The following is a 26,366-nucleotide window of genomic DNA, read 5'->3' as shown; positions in this document are numbered from 1 at the left end:
AGCATTTCCTGCACCACTTTGCTTTAATCTTCAGTGCCATGGCAAAATAAATCATATTTTACTTGATAGTATGTGAGTTTGCAGTCTGTATTGAATGTGATGTAATAAAAATTTAGTGTTCCGTGAAATTATTGGGGAAAATAAATTTTTTTTGTATAGAGCTATACTCATGAGTTGTGTGAAAATAACATGAAGTAGTGCCAGTGCAGTCCAATTTGCAAAAACAACATGTAGAAAGTAATGTGATGTGCTATTTGTATGCATGTTAATTAGTATTTATTTATTTGTTTATTTGTTTGTTTGAAATTTTTTTATTTGCTTGTATTCAGCAAGGATGCCTCAAACTGATCTAAAGTGGCAGTAAATTAATGTATATGTTACAAAATTTTTTGTTTCTGTACAAAAAAAAATGTATTTTTCAAAACACTGATAATTTCCACGATATTATTAATAATTTTTCTTTCTTTACAAGAGTGTTTTTATTCTTTTATTCTATATATTTATATATTTTTTTCTTTATTTTCTTTCTTTCTTTTCTTTTTCTTTTTCTTTTTCTTCTTTCTTTCAGCATATTAGAATGATTTCTGAAGGATCATGTGACACTGAATACTGAAGTAATGATGCTGAAAATTCAACTTTGCCATCACATGAATAAATTACATTTTAAAATATATCAATATATAATGTTTGAGTATATATTAAAATAGTAATTTTAAATCATAATAATATAATCTTTCATTATATATTTATAAAGGACGACAGGCTTTTGTTGCCTCAAGACCTCAGTATATAGGAAACAATGTCATGCAGTATGTTTGTGGCTCTTGTGCTTTATGAAGTAATGGAATGGCAATAATGGAGTGGGTTAGTTTGTGAACAGTGGCACTACGTGCTTTAGAGAGTTAAATGCAGCTGGGAGATGAAGTGTCTAATCTAACATCAAGCTGGTAAGTGTTATAAGTGGTTATCAGTCCCAACACTTATCATGAGCCAAGCACTTTACTGTTTTCTAAAGAAAGTGGGGGAAAAAATGAGAGTGACATGTCAAAATGACATAAAATGACTTCACAATGCTTCTCAGCCATTAAGCAATTTGTTAAATGGAGATTTAAAATGTATCTGACATGTTCATTAAGAGTTATACACAGATTTAGGCTTCATATATGATGTAGATGCGAACAACGCACCAATGGGAAACCCCGTGCTTCCTTTTCCGCTTTCTCTTTGTGGGATTCGAATTATGACATCGCCTCAGGAGCATTCGCTCGGACACGCGAGAGTGAGCAAGAGCCAGCGTTCATAGAAATAGCATAATCTCGAGTTAAATCTTTTTACTTGAAGGATTAACTGGAATATCAAAGAGCAGAATGCAATATCACTAAACAAGAGGATAGGGAAGGCAGATAACAGTTGTGAATTCAGCCAGAAGCGAGAATCTGCTCCCTTGTTCTATTCTCCCGCAGGCAACTTCAGGGTGAGTCTTATAAAGGATTACCCCGTCAAATAATGCTCTTTCCTCCTCAACATTGTATGCCTCTTTAAACACAAATTGATGCATTAGATATTCATGGATGGGTGGAAATCTGTGACAGAAAAACATTCCCCTTGACTTACATTTTCTGACAAACAAAACACCTCATAAACAATATTTACATAAAATATATGTACCCCTTCTGGAAATACTGTGCTCAGATTGACTTTCATTTTGTGTTACTATTTTTTAAAGAAAGAAAAGAACTCCAATAAAACATGCTTTTCTCATATCAGCTCACTGTTCAACAGTCAATATACAAATCAACCATCATGTACAACAATAAAATTTTAAATCTCTGGAATAAAATCCCTTGTTCATTTTATGGACACGTTTTGTCTGTGTACATGAATGAATGAATGAATGAAAACATTTTAAGATGCAAATGATGTCTGAGGTCCAGCCATAATTTTTAATACAATAAATATTGGAGTGGTTGATTAATTTCACTTTTTACACAGTCATAGTTTAAAAATTATGATATTCTATAGTTTAGGACTGATAGTTTGGTTGTTGGATAGGTGTATAGTTATAGTTTATTTAGATATAAAATTTAATTATAGTATTAAACTTAAATTGATGAAGTCATTGTAAGAAGTTTTAGTTTTAATTTTACCTTCAAATATGAATGAATTTTAAATGTTTTTTTTTTTTTTTGTACTTTAATGGTTTATTGATTTAATGAATAATAGTATTATTATAAAAGAAATCAACCAATGGGAATCAACCACTGAGACACAAAACAATTTGTTTGAATGGTTGTGACTCATCTTCTTTCCATTATCCAATGGCAATGAGCTATATTGGCTTCGGCTTTGTGTTTCATTAAGGCAATGCAGCAAAGTCTCGACTTTGTTGGGCACATTAGGATTGTCATACTTTCAGAGAACTCATAATCTCAACACTTAATTATGTGTTAATTATGCAAGCTGTAAAGAGACCAACATATCCAGTAATTATAGTTATAATATTGAGTTGCCAAACAAGTGATCACAGACTTTGTTGCCAGTCATTATTTTCCTTTTAAGATGGTCACCACACATCGATTTCACAGAGTTTGGTGGAGATCAATTGGCTTCATTCAAGCCCAAACTCATTGACGGGGGCGGGATGGCTCTAGAATCAGCTGGGTCAGTGATTAAAACATGATTGTATTAATCTTGTCCTGCATCCAACAAAAGTGCATGCCGCCTCTGTTTTGTCTATTGGTTAAGCTCCACTTTGTTCAGAGCAATAGGCTTTTCCTTTAGACTGGCTTTTTGTATAAGAGGGTGACTTTAATCAGTGCTCTTTTGGTTTGGTTTGATCAGATTAGAGAAAAGACCAATCTAACAAATGAGCTAATATACCTTTTAATTTTTTTCTTTGAAATCAATATTGCTCATCTAATCTCTTCTGTGACATTGCTTTTATATTGTATGCCATTGTTGTTGTTTTTTAGGTTTAGTTTCCTGAAATTGATTTGGATTACTGTTGGGATCATAATTGGTTTAAAGTTTTGTTTGGTGTATTTGTAGAATATTTTATCACAATAAATGGAGACTGAAATGCATTTGGAAATTACACCAAAAAAAACAAAAAAAACAAAAAAAAAACCTATACAATTCACGCAATATTCCAAATCTTCAGAAGCCATACAATAGCTTTATATACATACAATAGCTTTATATATATATATGTGTATATGTGTGTGTGTGTGTGTGTGTGTGTGTATATACATTATTATTAATATTAATTAGCATTAATTAGCAATACTGCTTTAAACTGAATATATACAGTATGTGCGTGTGTGTGTATATATAATAATATTATATATATATGTATGGTCATATATATTTATATCATTAAATATGATATTAAACATTAATGCATATTAAACCGCATATTAGAATGCTTTATAAAGACTGGTGTAATGGCTGCTGAAAGTTTGGAAATAAATTATATTTTAAAATATATTTAAATAAAAAGAATTTATTTTTATTTATTTATTTTTAATTTTTTTAAATAGCATTTCACAATATCACTGTTTGTCCTGCATTTTTTATTCAATAAATGCAGCCATGGTGAGTATGAGTTTAAAAAAAAAAAAAAACTACTCCAACCTTTTGAACGGTAGTGTATATACAGTATTTTGGATCTTGACAGTCCCAGTTTTCATTCACTTTTATAATGTTGGATTTATTTATTTATTTTTTAATCACCTTTCGTGTTCTACGGGAGAGATAATGTCATCCGAGTTTGGAACAACATAAGGGTGAATAAACTATTCCTTTAAGTAGGACATCAGGCCAGGCCAGAAAGCTTGTTCACCTCTGGTTTTATGCCTCTGAGGTTTGATTTGCAATACTTTCAGCTGCTTATAAATTCTCTGGCTTTGCCGGCCTCATGCTTTTATTTGCCGGAGCATTGATCTCCGAAAGGATTGCAGATCACAAAACATTATCGTTCCTCCATTCTTCACAATGTGGCACCAATATATTAAAGTACACTGCTAACTCCAGTTTAGGGTTAAAGTAGAGACTTGTGTCAAAGTTTTATGTGCATATTGCTTCTCTATGGGAGCTTGACATTAAAAGGAATATCACGTCTATCTCTAGCAGTAAACAATGATATAAAGACAGCAGTCCACAGCAGGCAGCTTAACCTTGGCAACACTAAAACTGTAAAAGTATTTTGCTGCATTGGGCATTGTAGTTTTTTATTTATTTATTATTTAGTGTGGATTTTTCCAAAGTGCAAAAGTATACTTTTGCTATCGACATTAGATCCCTGATGTCAGAGTTACTTAAAATCACATGACCAGTTGCTGCAAGGAAATAGACTAGCTTTCGAGTTCAAAGTGTCTGGATTCAAACCGAATGCTTAATTCTGTTTTTCTGTCCTGCATTTTTAGCGGCCGGTTTAACGGTGGCAGCAGCTGCGCACGACTACTGTTAACGTTACAAGTGCACTCGTCGCAGAGTGATTAAGGAAATAGTTTTTTTTCTGAAAACATAATTGCATTTTCATTACCTTATGGCAAACAGAGGCATTAATATAAGACCAAAACGGCAAATTGTTGATTATAAAGGCTGCTTTGTCCAACTTTGATGTTGCAGAAAGCACAGCTCCTTTCACAGCCAGAGATGTTTCATTATTCATGCGTTTTAATTCATTTCAGGAGGCCTAGCCAACTAACCAGTTTATATGAAGTGACAGAAAGACTGAGTCAGATTAAATTATCCTCTTCATGTGATTTGCTGCCTTCAGAACCCCTCCTCCCTCCAGGTTCCCCTCCCACCGCACTGCCTTTCCATCAACAGCTTCCGTGTCTGAACCGAGCCCAGTCACACGTCTTTGTTTTAACTCTCCAAGCCTCAAGCGCATGCAAATGAATTTGCCACTTGACGTTTGAAGCATAAGATGAAGAAAAATTCCCCAAGTGCAAAATCAAACAGATAAGAGGCAGGATTCCTCACGTTGCGGGAAATGTGTGTTTTGACTTGCTCTGTCTTTCATGTCTTCTATTTGGACTTAAGCAGTCAAGGACAGCTGGTTTTGAAGACACTTAATTTTCAATATCCAATTGCATTTGCAGATTTACTCCATTAATATAATTTTATTTTATTTTTTAAATTTTATATAAAGAAATATTATTCTATAAAGAAACCACAGAACTATATATATATATATATATATATATTATATATAAACCATACCATATATTATATATATATATATATATATATATATATATATATATATATATATATATATAAAACATTCTGAAGAAAAAAAATTAAATTTTAAAACAGTAGTGTATATAAATAAGCAGTTCAAGAGAGAGACTGAACTGATTGCATGAATGTAACATTATTACAGAGTGCTTTCGACACTATTTATTTCTATTAAATTACAATATGCAGTTCTATAGTAACTGATTTTTCTGTTTCTTGGATTGTCTTCATGATCTGTGATTGCTCTTTGTGATTATGAGTAGTGTGGTTCTTCACTGTGCATCTGACAATAAAACTTTCTTTTATAAGATTAATTTAAAGCATACAGACCTTGGGCTCAACTTTTTCTTAACGATCTCATACCGTTTATACCATACATGATTGTTAAAAATCAATTACCCTATGGTGAAAATAAATGGGATTTTTACTTCCACTACCTGTCTATTGTGTTTTATTTATGCTGCATTCCAGCAGCATAAAAGAAAAAGAGTTGGATGGGAAGTTGTTTGGAACTTAACTCTGAGCTGTTTAGATTGAAACCCAACATTGTGATTGCAGAAAAATAACCCACACCATTCTTTTCAAATATTTCCCATTGCCTATTCAACCTTGCTAGATACATGATTTACCTCTGATCAATGCTTTCTATAAACCTTACAAATAAAGTTATATCCTCCTATCATCTGCCACCTGAAAATCAATCATTAGATGCTACTGTAGTTCTAGAAACCCAGCTGGAGATAAAATCTTCATATTCTAGCATAGATGTCGTTTCAGTTTTCCTTTGAAAAATTGCTTATGCACAAGACACGTATTACACCATAATGAAATGGTAGGAAAATTTAAGAAAATTAGGCATTATGCTTAATCATTTATCATTCTGGTCTTACATTAAGTGAATCAAATCACACAGCATGGGAAAGTATTTTAAGTAGAAGCCTTAAAAATGTAAGTACCTTTCTAGGAATTACTGTTCATCCATACACGAGTAACCGCGACATCAGTAAATTGTCCTACATCGCCAGCAGCGGCAGTGAAAAAGTGCAAGAGTCATCTGTTATACTACACCATGCCACCACCCAATATTGGTCAGCGGCGACAGAACACTTTAAAAGTAAAAAAAGGCTGACTTTGACGGCCCGATAGGGCACAGCAAGGAGATGAATTGAGAGTAAACTCTGTGTTGAAACTCATAAATCTCACATTACAGGCCATATTCATCTGGGAACATTCAGCATGAGCTGCAGCCCAGTGTCTTTTTTCATGAGTAGCCATCTTACTAATTATTCGACATTCCGGTTTTAGCACTGTGGTCATGACTGAATGCTTGTCCTTGGTAAGTTAGCAAGCCGAATATGCTTTAAAAATTCCCCGGCGAGTATTATCAAGCTGTCAGAAAATAGATAGGCCAAAAAGAAAAGCAACCGCTACAGGACGGCTCGAGTGCCTCGGCATAGCCTCGCCCCCGCCGTTCAGCTGAGGTCTGATGTTTGTATTGTGATGAGAACTACAAAAGACTCGCTGATGAATTCATGCTGTGGTCGATGTGAGCAGAGGGTCAAGAAAATGTGGTATGTCTGGGTGACCTTAATCACACACAGGTTCAGACGGACTCCGGTTTCACTTGTGGGCCTTATTTCAGGTCACTGCCTCAAAGTCAAAGGAGGGCACAGTCATTATCTCCAGCAGGAGAACCCAATCATCCACACAATGAAATGAGCTCTGTTCTCACAATGCGCTCAAGTGCTGTCCATCTCCCTGGGCTGAACACATGTATTCGTTGTACATGCTTATCTATGAACTGAATTAGCCGTGAGGAATGTGTCCTGGTCTGCTCGCTATTGCCTCGACACAAAGCAGATTTACAACCCATCAAACAGCATCTCTACTGAACCAACATCAAAACCAGTGTCTGGAAAATAGACTATATTAGTCATATTGTGCGTTATGGTTTGCTATTATGGCTAGACGCTCTGTCTGCTCTGCCTGTTATTGACGTTATGCATATAATAAATATATTACATTATATAGATTACATGTTCTTTCAGTGGTATTATTTCTAGGAGGACTTCATGTGGTTCAAATGGGTAAGTGTTACAATTCAGAACCAGAAAAATGTCAGCCAATCTGAGCTCTTTAGTATTCGTACATAAACTGTGGATCAGACACATATACACTTATTTATGCTTGGATATAAACATACTGACAGCATGTAAATTATACATTTTAAATAAAATGGTTACAAATAATACTTTGAACTATACACAGAATATCAAACTCATTAGATGATTTTATGGGATTTAAGAAAGAAAGAAAGAAAGAATGAAATATACAAATATATATATATATATATATATATATATATATATATATATATATATATATATATATATTGCATGCACATACACAATTAATTTATTTTATTTCATTTTTTTATATGGTTTTAGTTTCAGTCAGCTATAATAAACAAATAATTTTAGTTTTATTATTCCCATCTACATTTAATACATTTGACATTTAATAAATTTAAAATGCATAGATATATTTAGATTATAATTTTAAAAATTAAAAATAATTGAAAAATATTTTAAACAAACAAAGAAATCTCCATCACAAATTCTTGTAGATGAATCAGTCTTGCTATTATTATTGTGTTAAAAACATTATTATATGTAAGATTACACATAAAGCTTTGTCTCTAAAAAATAAATAAAACGGCTATTTTAGAGAACCTGAACTGTGGCTCCTGTAAATACTGCGGCTGTGCTTCTGTAAACTCTTTGTAGTCTTTATTTAGAGTTATCAGGCTGTAAATCAAGTTAGACAGAGCTGCCAGTCCACAGGCACTCGCCTATGGTTAATTAGTACAGATTGACTCCCTCATTGGAGTGTGACACGTGCTAAAGAAAGACTGCGAGTGATGGCTTGAACATCCCTCATTCAACATCCCATGATTTTAATATCATTCAGTATGACGGCTTTGTTGTGTCACCAATGTGTCTTTACACCTGAGGTCCCTGCCACGCAAACAAATAGAAAACAAGCACAGCAAATACTCTGCACTTAAAGCTTGACAGCACTTTAGTCAGACTTCAAACTACGTGTGACTGCAGCAAAATGACGATCTGCTCTGGTGAAGGCTGAGGTGAATACATTTCATCTCGTGAGATCTAACCAGCCAAAAACATCACAAATAACTACAGCGTTGGCAGAAATCAAATGCAATAATCCATTTAACTGATTTATCAAAGGTAGACTTCACATGCTCAGCTAATGAATCAGTTATGACTCCCTGTCTGATTGTTTCAGAGCGTTTTAGCATGTTTCACTTGATCGCATGAGCTCAGCTGTTCACATTAAGGGACAGTGGCTCAATGTTTTGAGGGAGGAATAACATTATCTGTCCATGTGCTTGGTTTCTGCTTATAGAGATTTATCATGCACACCATCCATAGCACTCCAAAGGCTTCGCCCCATGCAGACAGATTGCAGAACAGCCAAATCCCATTTGCATTTAAACATGTCAGGATGAAAAAAAATAAATAAAAAAGCAATATGAAAGTACATGGCTCACAAAAGAGAATACTACTGTCTTTTATCTAGCAATAAAACAATTTTTTTTTTTAAAAATACGACATTTGAAACAGCAATGACCATATGAGATATTTACGCCTTTATGTGATCTCAAAACATCAATGAGCTTTGAAAAATGCAGGTCTTTGGTCTGGTCTTATGATTTCGTTTTTGTTAAAGTTTCGAAATACGATCCAAGCCTGTTCAAATATTAAAATCTCAAACACTTTGAAAGGAGCGCTTTAGGTGTATTTAGAGAAGTGCTTATGCTTGGTTTGAAAAAGCATTCATTTCATTTTAGCAATGAAAACCGGTTTAAAAAAAAAAAATGTTTCATAAAGGAGCGCAAGACTGCAGCCGAGGAAAGTCATTTATCTTTTAGCGCCTCTTTGTCCTATTTATTTAGAAAATATATACAATTTTTCAAGCAGCCATCATGTGTGACAAAAGCCACTGCTGTTAGATGGAAGGAGGCAAAGAGTTCGGCAAGGTATTAAACAATACAGTAGCTTTCAAAGTGCTTACTAGGCAAGAGGCAGGCATCCGAAGGCATGCGGGGTCTACAGGGCAGATCTCTGGGGCCGACAATCTGTACGAACAGTATGTTTCCAGCTCCTGCTCGCGTTCCCCTGAACAGCAGGCCTGCCTCTCTTACATTCAACTGCTTGAAGCCAAATTTAATATAATGAAAGCGTAATGGCACACACACTATCCTATAATGAAATCTTCTAGGGCCTGTTTTGCAATGTAATACCAAGCTGACATTTTGTTGACATTCCAGATCAGGATTTTATACTCGAGTCCAAAGCAACACAAAGTTTGGATGTCATAAATATTTGATGATCCATACTATGAATAGCGAACTTAAAAATAGCAAGCTTTCTGCCCTGATATTGACATTTGTTAATAACCTGTGGCAGCAAGTTACCTCTGGAAAGAATGTCAATACAAGCTTGTATAATTCTAATTTCTTTGTTTCCTGGAAACTTTACAGTCTGTCCGCTTTTGTTTAGCGTCCTCTGAATGCGTCTGGCCGCCTGCTGGAGATGCATATTAAATCAAGAGCACTGGCCATTCAATCTGGCCCCTGATCACACATTTTTTGTCCAATTAAAAAGGAAGGTTAATTGAATTAAATTCCATTTTCACCATTTGACCACGTTATACAATGTTGTCCTATTCTGTTAACAGTTTTTTTTCCTCCAGTCTAGCACCTGGTTAACCTTTTAAAGTGCATTATATGGTCTCCTGGCTACGTGACGTCCAAACGTCATCCACTCTTGTTGATCCAAGCTGTAATGAGTCTGATGCGGACTAATTAGAGAAATATGTCCTGGCTGCACTTGTTGTCCATCCCTTGATGGTGAGGTAGTTAAATATTTGCTATTTATAGATTTATTTCCTTGCTGTATTGGTTGGAGGTTAATTTTTTGGAAGCATAACTGAAAGGTTCGATGTAGCGGTGTTTTGAGAGAGGGAAAAAAAAAAGTCAAATTGTGAAAAACTGAATTGTGACATGGATTTTTAAATGAGTTTTTTGATCTATTTTATGTTTTTATTTTTTCTTATTTGTGTATGAGGACATGGAATTTTAAACAATTCTAAGATTATATTCTGTCTTCAGATCTCTTTATATATATAGTTTTTTATTAAAAAAAAAAATCTGTAAAAAAAAGGTTATACACCACCATTTAACAGTTTGGGGCTTGTGAGATTTTTTAAAATGGAACATTTGTTTAGCAGGGACACATTACATTGATCAAATTTGTAAAGATATTAATAAGGTAAATATTTATATCAAATAAATACTGTTCTTTTGAATTCTCTATTCATCAAATAATAAAAAAAATAATGTATCATGGTTTCCACAAAAATATTAAGCAGCATTTTTTTATGTTAATAATAATAATGTTTCTTAAACAGCAAATCATCATATTAGAATTATTAAGCACTATGTGTCATGTGACTGTTTCTGAATTTTATTGTTTTGATACTGAAAATTTTTACTGGAGTAATGATGCTGAAAATTCAGCTTTGAGCACAGGAATAAATAAATAAACACATAAATTATAAATATTCATACCCCAAACTTCTGAACTGTCTTGTATGTCATTATTCCTTTTATTTCTTTTCAAATATCCGAAATACTATTCAAACCAGGCTTAGGAGCAACGACTGTCTGTTCAGTGCGACAAACGTGAGCCACGTTGAGGGACAGCTCTGCTGAAGGGCTATTGTGAAGTCAACAAAGTAACAATGGCTCGGAGCAAATCGCTTGTCCATTGTGTGGTCAGACATTGTTCGGAGCAGGGTTCAAAAGCCTGCCCTAATTGGGTCTCACTCTAGAGACGTCTACTCCATGTCAGCTATGTAGCGTAAACTCTGCGGCAGAGCAGAGAGTGTCTGAGGCTCAGTGATTAGCACCCTGCCCAGTTAATTTTAGCAAGGTTTGGAACAGGACTAATCAGGAATTAAGAGTCGGCATCCGCCCTAAACCGCCTTCTTTACGCCGTCACAGGGGATACTTTCAGGATGGAGAAAAGGCAATTGTCTGCTGTCTCCGATTATCCCCAGGAAAGCCTATAATCTGGCTGACAGTACTTTAGGAGTCAAGCAGCAAAATAAACAGCATTGATTATCATCCGCTGTTCTTTTTTCCCCTTATTTTTTGTTCTGTAGATGGATGAAGAAGTTTGGTAGCTCCAACCCCTCCTTCTTACCATCTGCTTCAGCAAATGTTAAGGCTGGGTAAATACCCCCGAGTGCTCTGTCCAAACCAGATTACCAGCTATTCTAAGAAGGGGCTGGGCTCTTATCGTCCTTCAATCTCTTTTACGAGCGCAAATCTAGAAATCTGTGCTGGATTACCTGGATTACAGTGGCTCTGAACAATGTCTGTAAATCAACGCCTCCCAACCTGACTTTAGCCGATCTTCTGCTTACCTACTTAGGAAAGATCTCGTTCAAATGTCCTTCTATCTCCAGAGCTTATTGTATCTAGGAAACGTGTGAGTCAAGTCAAGTCAAGTCCTGGACGATTTTTCTTGTAATTTGTTAGATTTGTCGACGTTTCCTAGACATGATAAGCTCTGTGCAACATTCAGCTGGTCCTCAGGGGATGACAATAAAGCTCAACTTGACTTGTAAGTTGTGTAGAAAGTTTAATTGATTTATTAGGATATTCAGTAAGATGTGCTGATTTCTAAGGAAAATTAGCATATGTGTTTATCACTTACAGGGGTAGTTAATGTTATTAGTGTTGTTTTTGTTGTTGTTTTTTTTTAGTGTTGTTGTTGTTGTTGTTGTTTTCTTACTCTAAAGATTATTAGAGTAAGTAAAAAATACTATTCTTTATGTCTTTCTACTTGCAAATTTCACTGTAAAAAGTTTTTTTTTTTTTTTTTTTTTTTGACATTATTTTTTACAGTTGTTACAACTGAAATTAGAGTAAAAAAGGAAAAATACATTTTGTGTTGCAAGTATTTTTTTTTAAGAGACATCTGTATTTTTTTTTTTTTTTTTTACTGATATCATATAAACCAAGGTATACATGGCAAGGTATTTCGTAAAGCAGCACTAACAGTAATTAAATTTAATTAAATTGAATTTAAGTGAGTGTTGGTTTATGCAGTAGTGCTTTATGTAATACAAAGCTAAATGATTAATGTGAGAGTGGTGAATGTCAAAGGGAGCGGTCATCCAAAAATGCAAATTCATTTACTTAACCCAATGTTGTTCTAAAGCCATATGCCTTTCCATATTCTGTATGACTTTACTGACATCTTTTTTTTTTAAGAATCAACTTTTTTTTAAGTTTGTTGGTATTTGAACTATTTTGTGAAATTTTATCTAAATTTTTTATTTGTTTTTAAATATCTTCTAAGTTAGTCATTATAGTTTGGGTTTTTAGGTTTATGATTAAATGATGGCAATATTGATTTTGGGTGAACTGTCCCCTTTCATCATACATGAAAAACCTTAATAATGTCATGCCTTTTCTAAATAAATACCGCATTGTGAACAATGTGTGGCAGAGCAGTGCAAAGATGTGACACACAAAAGTTACCTTGCTAGAATGACTATGCAGACAAAATGAAAAACAAGCCCTGGAAATTGAATTCTGATCCCTTGTTTTAAAAGAATGTATTTCTAAGACAGCGTCCTCCTGAAGATTAGTGTACAACAACGTTCTTCAATTGAATTTCGAGAGCATTTAATCAGACAGCAGTGTATTCATTTTGAAGCTTTTTTACATTTTCTCTTAGGAATAATAAGCCTATACAACCTAGCAATACAAAACAAACAAGAACGACAATCATGTTTAAAAGCAATTCCTAATCTCCCGAAAACCAACAAAAAGCTATAGGCTATGGCTGCAGAGATCCATTTAGGACAATCTTGTCTGCATTTGAATGCATTCGAATGTGAGAAACAGACTTTCTAATTGGCAAAACACAAAAAAAGCTCAGTTCGACACTGAAAGACACGTCTGCATACATACAGAATCACAATCCACATCCTTAATCAGTAACATTAATATCAGCCATCTCAGAGCAATTGTATGCAAATCCATGCAGGCTAAAAATAGTCATCATTGTGTGGCTTGTGAATATTTATACCATTGTACTTTTAACCAATGGGCACATTTTAACAAGCCACAGCGACAACCAGTGTCTTTGAGACACCGATTTTTGAACACACAAATGTAGAAGTGCAAAAAGAAGAGAATGGTTGAATTATTCAGTTTGGCAGAGATTTGGCAGCAGGAGCACGCAGCACTGCCTTGAGTGCAAATAACAGAGACCATCTTCCTGTTTCCTACACCGCTGCACTGAAATGCATAAATAGCACTACATAGAGATAATCAGCAAACCTTCTGGGACTTGAACACAATATTCTCAGTCTGCAGTAATTCCCTGGTGTACCTGATCATTTATAACGATGGACGACTCTCATGTACCCTCAAATCCCGGCCCCATTCTGCCCCTCTCTGTGTGTGATGTAATACTTAGGACACAGGATATGATCGATATGAATTATAAATACGATCTCAAGACATATGTTTTGTTGCACTTTCTCAGCAATCTGATCCTAGTCTGTCCTCCTCGAGATACATTTTGTCATTCTAAAGTCCAGGTGATTTATTAATTCATGAGCTCTCCTATGGTGCGGTACTCTCGTAGTCAGCACCTGCCTGTAGAGGTACTTTCATAGGCATTCAGAGTCAAGTAATGCAATTCCTCACTGGTCTCACTTTCATTGTGCTGTGCCTGGCAGTGCAGCTTGTTTCAAATCATCAGGTTTCCTTAAATTAATCAAAATTAAATGCAACTCTTTAGTTATTTTTAGATATAATTTATGTATTTATGCATTTGTTCTTCCCACCAACACTCACAGGAAATAGAAAGTGAAAGTGAAAATTAAGCAAACAATGTGTTTCTGAGGGTTGTGACACTGTGGAAGGTCAGATGTAAGAGTTCTTATTATTATTATCAGTGCTGAAAACAGTTTTGCTGCTTAGTACTTTTGTGGAAACCAGGATACATTTTTATCATGATTCTTTGATGAATTCAAATTCATTTGCTGAATAAAATTATTATATCCATTATTATTATTATTATCACAGTGTCACATGACCTACAAGTACATGATTTGCTGTGAAACATTAAGTATTACTCATTTTGCTGCTTAATATTTTTATTGAAACCAGGATACATTTTAATCAAGGAATAAAAAAAAAAAATCAAAAGAACAGAATTTGTTTGAAATAGAAATCTTTTGTACTGACCCCAAACTCTTGAACGGTAGTGTAAACGAACATTACCTAATTTTGTTTGTAAATGATTTCCAATTTTTGGGTGAACTGCACCTTTAATATGTTGAAGGTTGTTCTAGGCTAATGAGGTCAATAGCTGAGGCATCTCCATTATTGAGGCCGTAACTTACTTTACAGACTCAGTTAATAAGTCTTCTTATTGACAGTTGCTTTATTAGATTATGAGCAAACGTGCAGGTATGTTAGCTGTGTGCACACCACATGGAGCCACATAATCCACAGCGTGTGGCTAGCATTTCTAGCGTTTGATTCAACGAGAATTCTCCTTCGTCTAAATGCTGTCAAACAAATAATACATTTAAGCTCAATGTCACAAATCAAGCAAAGCTAACACAAGAATCTCTCCTCAGCTGTCACAGTCAATTTGAAGAATAACAATGGCTAAATTACATATCTTTAAGAAACATAATTTGCCAGCAGATGGAGACCAATCTGTTGGAAGATTTTTTCCCATTCTTTAAATCCAAAGACAGTAATAAGACTTTCTGGAATACTTGATTGCGATTGGTCGATTGCGGCATTCATGCACTCAGATTTGTATAATGACCACTTAACAGTATAGCCTATAATTGGACACTGTGCAAGGCAAATGATTTCTTACATAACTGTGCTAGTCTTTTGCGCTTTGTACTTTTGTATTTTCTCAGCTGATAAAATGTTTACATTTATGCATTTGGCAGACGCTTTTATTCAAAGTGACTTACATTGCATACATGCTACATTCAATCAGCTCATGCATTCTCTGGGAATTGAACACATGACCTTGGTGTTGCTAGCGCTGTGCTGTATTTTTTGGGCTATTTTATTATAAAGTGTTATTAACTCAAATCACTATTTTTGGTGTAGATGCTGTTTGATGTTGATTGTGGGTTATATATTAATTTTATGTCAATTAATTGTTTTTGGTGTTTTGTTGTTTGTTTGTTGTGATTTTTTTCTTTCTTATTTATCGGAAGACTTTTTTAAGGATGGTTTTATCTACTTTGGTGATGGTCTTATTGTTCAGTTCTTATGGAAGTGTGCATGCCAACACCATCATGAATGTACACAGAGTTTAGTGCATAGAGAGTTTACATTGCGATATTAATAGCAGGTTGACATTTGCACACCACCTCAGGAAGAAAAAAGATACAAGCTCAACGTAGTGAAAGTGCACCATTTTCTCTAATCACCAAGGACATATTTCCCTCAAGGGAAATGATTAGCTCTCCAGTCTTGCGATTTAAAGTAACTTTGATAAGCAATTAAATTGTTTTCCATTGCGCCTCTCATTTCCTTTCTTTCATGTGAACTTCTGGAACAGCTGCTTTGAAACCACATACATGGGAACAATGGCTGGCTCTTAGGCCTGCTCACAAATGGATGTTGAGGAAATACAGTTGTGTGATCTGTGAGCCTTAAAATCGTAATTGTTCAGTCTTATAAAAAAGTTATATTTCAAAAGATGCATAAATTCCGGTGCAGTTTGGTTGATTTGGCTGGGTGTGATGTTTTAGTCATGAGTTTATATAATCGATGTGGTGTGGCATGACTTGTGTTTTTTGTTTGATTTTTATTTTTATGTGCACTGCAACATTTAGCTTACAGCTTCACAGTTAAAAAATAAAATAAAAATAAAAATAAAAATGTAAAAGAAAATAAATCAAGTAATAATTAACACAAAAAAAGAAAAATAAAAATAAAAAATCAAATATATTTAATAAAAGTTGCCTTAAATAATGGTAAATAATGTAATAATTAACAAATAATAACACACACCACAACATAATTTTGCGATAAAAGTAAATCAACAATAACATGAAAAAAAAGTAAATAACATTAAAACACTACAATACAGATGCATCAACGCTAGTCATCTCAGAGTTTTGGACCCCACAATATATGGACGCACAATTTTTTGGAAATGTGCAGTACAATGCAAAAGACTTTAATAAACTTCCAAAGCTCGAACATACATAAAACAGTTATATACAGTTTACTTCACATGTTGGCAAATAAACAGAGGATACAAAGATAATGTAAGGTGCTTCATTTATAATGAAAGTGATTTAATCAACTCCTTACATGAAAAGAAAAAAGTCAATGTGTTTCTTTTTTTTCTCCCCTCTCATTCTTTGTCAATGGAAAATATCCAGGCATGTCTAATTGTTTCTTACACAGTGCTACAGTTTTCTGTGTGAGTCATTCTGTTTTTCCTACTCCAGAGCGTTACACTTGACACCATTAAGACATCTGATACCTCCGCAATAATAAGAGGTCAAACATTTGGGCCCAAAGACACTTCGACAAATCAGTCCATTTGCTAAAAAGGAGTAAATTACTGCTCGAACAAAAGTGCTATCCATTGAAGCTATTTATTAGTGATGTAATAGTCATTCAAGATGGACTGTTGAGTTCCACAGAAGAGAGCTTTAGCTGTGGGATGCTTATTATCACAACTTTAAAGTGCTCATGTAGGGTGAGTTCTCGATTTATCGTAAATTTATTGCTGTTGACATAAAATCTGAATAGTCCACTTTGCATTCTCGTGCTCTGTACTGTATTTTCTACTTTTAATATACTTTTTTTTTTGTTTTGTCGTCTCGGTTGTAAGAATACATAGCATGTCAGTTTCAGAATATACAAACACCCAGGTGATGCAACTAAAACCTACCATCTTGTATGACAAGATTGCCGGAGGCTTTCTATTCAAAATCAGTAAACACATCTCACAAGTTATACTGGCTCTGGTAAAAGCTGACTACAACAGACAACATATAAAGGTCAGACCCGGTGTCCCTTTCTACTGCATACAAGGGGTTTCTTTGATTAGGAAGCGGGAGTGCTGTCCAATATGATTGCAGCTTAGCAAAGAATTAGGGCTCTTTTTGAATCTTCCACATCCCAAATTCAGTGACAGAGCTAAAAAGTGCTGGTACCTCCTATGGAGGGCCATGCATTTCAATGTTAACAAGCATTGGGATGGTGCGAGGAGAGCCGTGGCAATCAGTGATGAGGAGTGATCTATCAGATACGAGCACAGAATGAACAAATGAAACAGTAAAAGCAGGTGAGCAAAAGATATGAAAACGGAAAAAAAAGAAAAAAGAACCAACCACCAGGCACATCGAAGTTTCATCGAACTTTGTCTAATGTGTCAATAAAGAAAATCAGTGAACAAAATCAATAAATAGACACACAGACAACAAGGAGTGTGCTGCTGCTGCTGCTATACATAAATACATATCTATATAAACATCCTATACAGAGGTCTTTGCCATATTCATATTCCATTTGGATAAGCAGAGTGGAGGTGTCTCTCGTGCCCTATTCGGTGCAACCGGTGAATGAGGACAAAAGGGGAAAACAAAGCATTTCAAACCTCCTACATGTCACAAGCAGAGTTTCGGATGGTTAAATTAGTCTGCCGTTACTCTCTAGGACTCGTTTGAGGCTGGAGAATGTGTACAGTTCGTGTTTTCACCTCTTCTGTGAGTGCCTTCCTCTCCCTCCCTCCCTCTCTTTAGGAAATGGCAGCTAGAGATTGATTTTTATCCTGTGGGAGCGAGCTGTACCTGTGCCACAGAGTGTGCCATAGAGTGGTGGTTTCAGTGCCGTCTCCTGTAATATAGAGAGACAGACAGATATAGGGAGATTGTAGTTACAAAATCATCTGGCTTGCTAAGCTGCATTATGTACTGTGTAAGATGATAATGAAGGCCTCTCTCTCTGGACATATACATTCACGTGCATACATAGAGAGAGGGGGAGAAATAGCATTCTTCAAGGAACAGACCGAGAGAGGTTGGTGTTCTTTTTTTCTGGTCGGATTTACCTTGGAGAATGCTGGGAAAAAGTGACTAGTCAGTGCATGCAGGTAAACCAAATTGCTTTTTGCTCCAAAAGTGCCGTGACAGCCACCACACTACAGCAACACTCATTCATTGATGACAACAGGACGCTCATGTGACTAAAATACATTTCTTTTTAAGATATCTGGATAAGTGGTATAACACTTTAATGAACATGTTTTAAAAAATATGATAATACTCAGCTAATAAGGTTTTATTTACTTAATTATTAATCAGTCTCTTAAATTCATCATTGAAATATATCAGCAAGCAGTAATGAGCATGTGCAAGAGGAAAATACCATTTCAGAGCTCTTTGTACTGTAGATTCACTCTTCAGCAATGTTAAATTAACAATGAGTGACTTTTAAAAAACTGATATTACGGTGCAGCTTCACTTGTAGAACACAATGGCAGTGATGTCAAGGTCATGGTTCGTTTCCTAGGAAACACATATGCCGATAAAATGTATACGAATAAATTCAGGTTCGTTTCCTAGGAAACACACATGCCGATAAAACGTATACGAATGAATTCAGGTTTCTTTTAGGGGGTTAGAAATGCAAAAACACAAACAGGATTCTTTGATGAATTCAAAAAAGCATTTATTTTTGTAAAATTATAACTGCCGGTGCTTTCACTCTTAATCAGTTTAATGCATCTTTGCTGAGTAAAAGTATATGGAGTATATATTATATATGTAGCACGTATATATATATATATATATATATATATGGGCTGTCAATCGATGTAATGAATTACATTATGTGCCGTTTTATTAATCTAATCAATTGCAAATTAAATTTGTCTGTAAAAATACCCCCAAAAGATCATGTAAAGCCGTTATTGTGTTAAATGAGAAAAGTATCAAGTAGACATTACAAAAAGTAGCTTTAGAAAGAAATATTTAGTTTGATTCAACTTTAAATGTATTACACATTTAAGCTACAGTGGCCTAACATAATTTATAGAACATAAAAGAGAATAATTTGAGAAATATCTCAGTGTTATTATTATTATTATTATTATCATTATAATTTTCACACAGTGACAGTTAGTAATTAACAAAACATGATGGTGAGTAAATGATGACAGAACTTAAATTGTTGGGTGAACTATCCCTTTATGTATCCCTAAATGTAAGATAATGTACAGATATGGGGCGGGGCAGGTGCGTTAATTGGTTGAAAAAATTTGAATCACCTTTTTTTTTTCATAATATACATACGTACACACACACACACACACACACACACACACACACACACACACACACACACACACACACACATACACACACATACACACATACATGCATACATATATGGCTGAACCTAAAGTAAAATTTTATTTTATTTAGGATTATCTGTGGCACAATCAGATGGTTAAAAAAGGCATAAACATACATAAAACTTGAGAATTTTAAGCAAACATGCAGAATATATTACTAAAGGCCAAGATGCACAAGAATTGCTGATGGGCTAAACGCTGCAGAAATCGCCTGGGGTTTGACACAACTGGATGTAATCAATAGAGAGAGAGAAATTCGAGAGAGATCAATCACTCCATGTTCTAAAAAATGTGTTTGGTTATAAATCTAGGCACATCTGCCCTAAACCCGGTGAGATTCAAAAATGAAGTAGAATTTGAATTATTGAAACGCGGGTGGTTGAGAGCACAAACTGTGGACTCAAGGACATGCACTCTCATATTTTATGATGTTTTTGAATTGCTGAATTGCACCATGAAGCCTGATGCAAAGAAAATGTGTTTGACTGTGAGGCCCCATAAGACTGTGAGGGCATTTTCATACCAATTCAAATGGAGACGGGTTTGCAAGTAACATGAGGTTAGAATGGCGAAGCTACTGACCTGAAATACACCCCTGCTCTGAATATAGAGGCCTTTTAGCGTTTGATTTGACTAAGTTCTTGCATATTCATGGCCTTGCCAGGGATCAGTCAAGTACAGTGGAATTTACTTGATCTGCCACAACTAAAGTGTGTATTCAGACATAAGAATCACCACCCCCCACCCATCACCACCACCGGAGGGATTGAGATGTGATTGTCATTTTATGTGAACTGTGTGAGGAGAGGTAGAAGAAAGGAAGGGATAGTTGGGTGGGTGGGGTAAACTATTCGTGGTGGTGCTTGGAATGCAGAATGGACCTCTGATGGTATTATGAGCCATATGGCCCATAAATATGTTGTATTTTGACGAGCTTTTCTTTGATGCTGACATCATTCCCAGCCCTGCTAAGCATCCCATTGACCTTCATCAGTGAGTGTTTCCTGGGAGAAATGCATCCTTTAATGGTCCCTACAAATGTTCTTGCACCTATTCATCATGGCCAATTCAGACATGATGTTTCTCAAACATCGAGATGGGGTCGCTAAAGTTAAATAATGCTGACATTTGTGTCACTGCTTTATAGCAAACATAAGACACTAGAGATTTTTCACCAAATATGGGGCCAGTGGGTACAAGACATGATCTGATGTTCTAGATTCTCTTCCACTGTATATTTATCAGTAATGGCTCTGAGCTGATATCCAAGTTGTGGTTTAAAATGACTAAGTAAGAATAAATATTATAGACAATAGCTAATATATGAAAGTTAAAAGTTAGATTTTATGTTTGTTTGGAGTGTTGAGTTGTAAGATAAAGAGTAATTTGCTTTTTAATTCAGAGTGTATGATTTAGCACTGTCTAAATTGTTTCTAATTTATTTTTTTTATATTGTATATATGTGTCAAAACATACAGGATATATATGTGTAGAAACATACATGAGACTTAGGTTGTCTAAAGTATTCAATGTTAACTGAAAAGTTTTAGGTTTATTTCTGCAAAAAAAATAAAAAGAAAGAAAGAAAGAAAGAAAAAGAAAAAGAAAAAGAAAGAGGAAGGAAGGAAAGAAAAGAAAGAAAGAAAGAAAGAAAGAAAGAAAGAAAGAAATCATATATGCGGTCCAAACCTGCTGTTTTGAACTGGTCATTGTGTTTTGGAATGGTCTCGTTTTTTTAAGATTGATATATTTTTGTAAGTTGGTTAAAATATAAGTAAGTGAGTAAAATCTATATATATATACACTCTCTCTCTCTCTCTCTCTCTCTCTCTCACACACACACACACACACACACACATTAATTTGCTGCAGCTAGGTATTGACAATACCAGGCACCACAAGGCACCATCTGAATAGGATTTTAATCAAAACATTTCAAGAGTCTGATGCAAGGTTTCAAAAATTTCAACAAATATTTCTGCATATTTCAAAATATACAGAAGCAGGACGACAACTATGGCAGGGTGAATTACAAATCTAACCTGAATTATGTGTCATTCCATAATCTCACTATGTAAGCAGGCTTATGTATAATGAACCATGGCAGAGCGTTGCTTTTAACTGCATTTTAAAATAAAGGCCTCATGGTGAAAATGTAACATCAGCTATGTGTGGGTGTCACCTTAAATTACCATGCGCACAATGTATCTGAGTGGATATACTGTAATTTGTAAGAAATATGCAGAGGGGGATTTTCTTCAATAAGGACAAGAGCTCACAGTGGATGACATGATATTTCTTCAATAAGGACAAGAGCTCACAGTGGATGACATGATATTACAGAAAAAAACAAGATTGTATATATATATATATATATATATATATATTTTTTTTTATAAAGAAGATGAGTTTTGAGCAGCTAGTCACTGATCATGTAGACAGTGTCCTATATGTTCTATCACTATCTACATGCTCAGTCTTGTTTGAATTTAGGCCCCTGGAGTCTCTTCAACTTAAATTCATGACCCCAGTCCTGTGCTTTCTAACCTGCCTGAGAAAATGGCTACGGTGCAGACTCGATGCCTGGTCATTAGAAACATGCAGTTGATAGGTAAAATGAATGGTGTTTCAAGCTATTAGTGAATATGCTTCTATTTAAGTCTCACGGTCCCACAGCTCTGTCTTCACCTTGATCTCTCTGACCTACAATCGCACAGCTCAGTCTTCCACTCCGCAAGAAAGACCAGTCGCCGCAGCGAGGCCACCTCTCTCTCCACCCCAATTTACATTTATGTCTCTCACCTGCTTTTATTTATTAGCTATTTTGCATTTGGCGCATCTCCTCTGGAACCATAGACTAGAATACTAGTATTCAAATGAACCTTCATCTCATTAATGCCAGCCATTTTCCTCAGAGACAACTTATAATGTTTCCTTTGGACTGAGTTCGAAATTCTATTTAAAAATAATCAGCCTTTCCCTACTATGTTACAAGTTTTAGCTCTAACGAGTTCTATCAAGCATTTCTGTGGGAAACAATTGTTTCAGCAGTGTGCATCTGTTCAGTTGTTCTTGTGGAACGCAACCCTATCTTGTTTGGTTTTCTGTCAAGCATGATTGAGTTTTGGCATGTCAATCAAGAGTGAACATAGCTGTAATCTCAAGCTAGCACTCTTGTTTTTTTGTACACACAAAAAAATTGTTTTGCTTATAATTACTCTTTAGAATTGAACACCTGATTGGAAGAGATTGGAATAAGAAGAAATAAAAGCTTTCCATAATCTAGGTATTTGTGAATGTTTTCCTATTTTTGTCAATGTTCCTTCAGGTGGTAAATTGTGGCATTTTTTTTTTATTGTCTTTTTTTTTTAATTTGTTCTTCTTTGTTTTTGATGTGAAATGCTTTAAACCAACAACCTCCCAGTTTTTAAGTTTCAGATTTACATTTGCATACTGCATCCTGACATGCATGCATCTTTGAGCCCTTGTTGAAGCTCAGCACATGTGGCTGTCACCTTCCATTCTACATCTTTCTATCAGAAGGACAGTACAAATGGGAGCTGGAGCAGCGAGTGGTTTAAGAAAGGAAGTTGTGAATTACCTGTCTGGTGTGGATTTGTCCAGGTGCCTTGAAGCCCCCTTGACAGCTGCACTCCGAAACGCTGTAGGGGTCGGAGCTGCTCGAGGAACACTTGGAGAGTGAGTCACAGCCCACCACGAATGTGTTGTCCAGTGGGAGTTCCTGAATGACATGGTGCTTCTTGGGAGCAACAGGGGTCTCTGGTTTGATCTGGAATGTTGGCTGAGGGGAAGCGGATTTGTAGTGCTTGGCTAAGTCAGGACTGTCGGGTTTGAAGGTAGTTGGTGTGGTAGCCCAGTTGTACTTTCCCATTGTCTGCTCCTCAAGTTCAACGGGGAGGTCTAAGGTGCCATTGATGTGCTCATGAGTAGGGTCATCGGTCTTGGGTTCCTCAATGGTTACGAAATTCAACAGCAAACTTTTTGGGGATCTCTTCTTCTTCTTTTTTTCTTTTTAATCTGTCGTCCCTCTTGGTTGGGTGATACCCACTCGCCACTCTGTTTACTTTTCTGGACAACTTTGTGTCTCGGTGTTTGTCGGCAGCGTACCAAAGCAGTCACAAAGATCACCAAGATAACGGTCATAGTTCCAGCTATTATGGCAATAACAACAATTACGTAGCCATTGTTCTGGGGTGTCACGTCATTGTCCCCAATGTTACGCTCCAAAGGAGTCTCCAAACTCTTGCGAAGTTGCTCCTGGATGAATGTGGCATTGGAGACAGTATCATTTACAAACAAATGAACAAGGGCGATTGCGTGTAAGGACTCAGGCTGTCCCAAGTCCTTGACCTTTACCACTAGCCTATGAAGTCCTTGGTCTGCTGCTACAATCTTCTCCTGCAGAGTAATGTTGCCTGTTGTTTTGTCAATGGCAAACAGTCCTCTCGGTGACCCTCCAATAATACTGTACTGCAGCTCAGCATTCATCCCAGTGTCATTGTCAATGGCAAATACTCTGGTCACCACTGATCCGGGACTGGTGGTTGAAGGTACTAGATCATAGGAGTAGTTTGAGGAGGGGATGACAAACACTGGTCGATTGTCGTTCACATCAACAACATTTATGGTGACCTTGGCATAGGAGGTGGTTTGCATTTGACCTGCGTCCACAGCCTTGACAACAAATGTGTAGGAACTTTGTTGCTCCCTGTCAAAGGTAATGTTTGGTTTGATCACCCCGGTTTTGGGGTCGATGATGAAATTGTCCTTCCCATTTATGATCGAGAGAGTGACGACTGCATTGTCGCCAGCATCTGCATCTGTGACAGTGATCAAACCCACTGTCCCATACAAAGGCAGGTTCTCAGGCACATAGAAGTTGTACTCAGGATGGGTAAAGGCTGGACTGTTGTCATTTTGGTCTTGGACTATTAGCTTGACTGTGACGTTGCTTTGGAGAGGGGTAGAACCATTATCCCTGGCAATGACTGTGAATGAATACTTCTCCTGCTTCTCCCTATCCAGCCTTTTGACAACAGAAAGGATTCCAGATCGGGGATCTATGTTAAACCCATCAGGAGCATCTGGGCCAAGACTATAAATAATAAGGGCATTAGAACCGCTATCTGCATCTGTTGCACTGATTTTTATCAACTGTGTGCCCGGGTCATTGTTTTCCGGAATGGACAGCTGGATTTCAGGCTGAGGGAAAACTGGGACATTGTCATTCTCATCCTTTATTTTAATCAGAACCATTGCTGAAGTGTTCAGAGGTGGTTTCCCAGAATCAGATGCAACTATCCTAATTGCATACTCTCGAGTGGTCTCGTAATCTAAGGGTGCAGCGGTTTCGAGCAAAAACTGGTCATTGAAGACCGGCTTCAGTCGGAAAGGTACATCATGATCAGTGTAACAAGTCACTTTACCGTTCAGATCCGCATCTCTGTCCGTCACAGTAATTAGGGCTATTTTTGTGTTAAGGGGGGCATTTTCAGACAACAGCACAGTGCCATTAACGAGGTTCATTATATAACGGGTATCTATGGAGGGGACATTGTCATTAATGTCTGTAACATTGACTGTCACTGTAGCCCTTGAAGGGGTAGAGCTTCCATCACTGGCCAGCACTATAAGCTTATGCACCGGGTTGACTTCCCTATCCAATGGCTGCTTGATGGTAATCAGTCCAGTTGTGCTGTCAATAGCAAAATGTCGTTTGGTGGAAGGGGAGATTTGGTTGCTGAAGGAGAAGTGAATCTGTGCATTGGATCCCAGATCAGCATCTGTGGCATGAAGGTGAGTGACAGATGTTCCCATTGGGGCATTCTCAGGAACGTTTACCTCCACCTCGCTGTCCTTGAACACTGGCCGATTGTCATTCACATCTGAGACGGTGACCTGCAGAATGGCTGTGCTGGACTTTGGAGGGGTGCCACCATCTTCTACTTTAATTTTCATCACAAAGGTGTCCTTCATCTCCCGATCGAGGCTCTGCTGGACTATGAGTTGGGGCCATTTGTCTCCTTCAGGCGTCTCAATGATGTCCAGGCCAAATTCGCTCACACTCTGGAAGATAAAAAAAATAGCAGCCATGTAAACTCTTTGCAGTATATTTGACCAAGAGCAGTAAATCTTTAAAATGTTTAGCTAAAAGTCAGTAGGAGAACACCTCCACTTGATGTTTATACTTGAACTAAAAATCCCATGGTGCATTTTTCCTTCTGTTCCAGTTGTTATTAATATTTTTGTAATTATTGTGTCTATTACTAATTTTTCTTACTTTTAATGTATGTGGAAATGTATGCTATGATATTCTCTCAGACAGAACTTAAGAAGTACAGAAGTAAAACACATACAAATACTAATGTTTTTGTGTTTGTGATTTTTATTTGTTTTAGATTTATGTTGGTTTTGGTTTTAGCTTTAGAATTTGGGTTTGGGGTTGTTTTTTTTTGTTAGTGTGTGCGCAAGGTCTTCAAAATATTTACTTGAAAAGCCCATCCGGGGGTTATGATCCTATAAAGCAAACATTGGATCCCCACACAGTAAACCGCTTCATCGAGCACCTGA

General features: G+C 36.1%; 1 protein-coding gene across 1 annotated transcript in view; it reads right to left on the bottom strand.

The window, feature by feature from the left end:
* Positions 1–26,366, bottom strand: part of pcdh11 (protocadherin 11) — a 96,476-nt gene that overhangs the window by 57,282 nt on the left and 12,828 nt on the right. Inside the window, 2 exon segments of the mRNA XM_042770333.1 lie at positions 23,377–23,798; positions 23,801–25,862. Of these exon segments, the coding sequence (XP_042626267.1) occupies positions 23,377–23,798; positions 23,801–25,862 (2,484 nt within the window).

The sequence above is a fragment of the Cyprinus carpio genome, chromosome A14, assembly GCF_018340385.1.
Source record: "Cyprinus carpio isolate SPL01 chromosome A14, ASM1834038v1, whole genome shotgun sequence".
NCBI lineage: Eukaryota > Metazoa > Chordata > Actinopteri > Cypriniformes > Cyprinidae > Cyprinus > Cyprinus carpio.
This window is presented reverse-complemented; position numbering and strand designations above follow the sequence as displayed.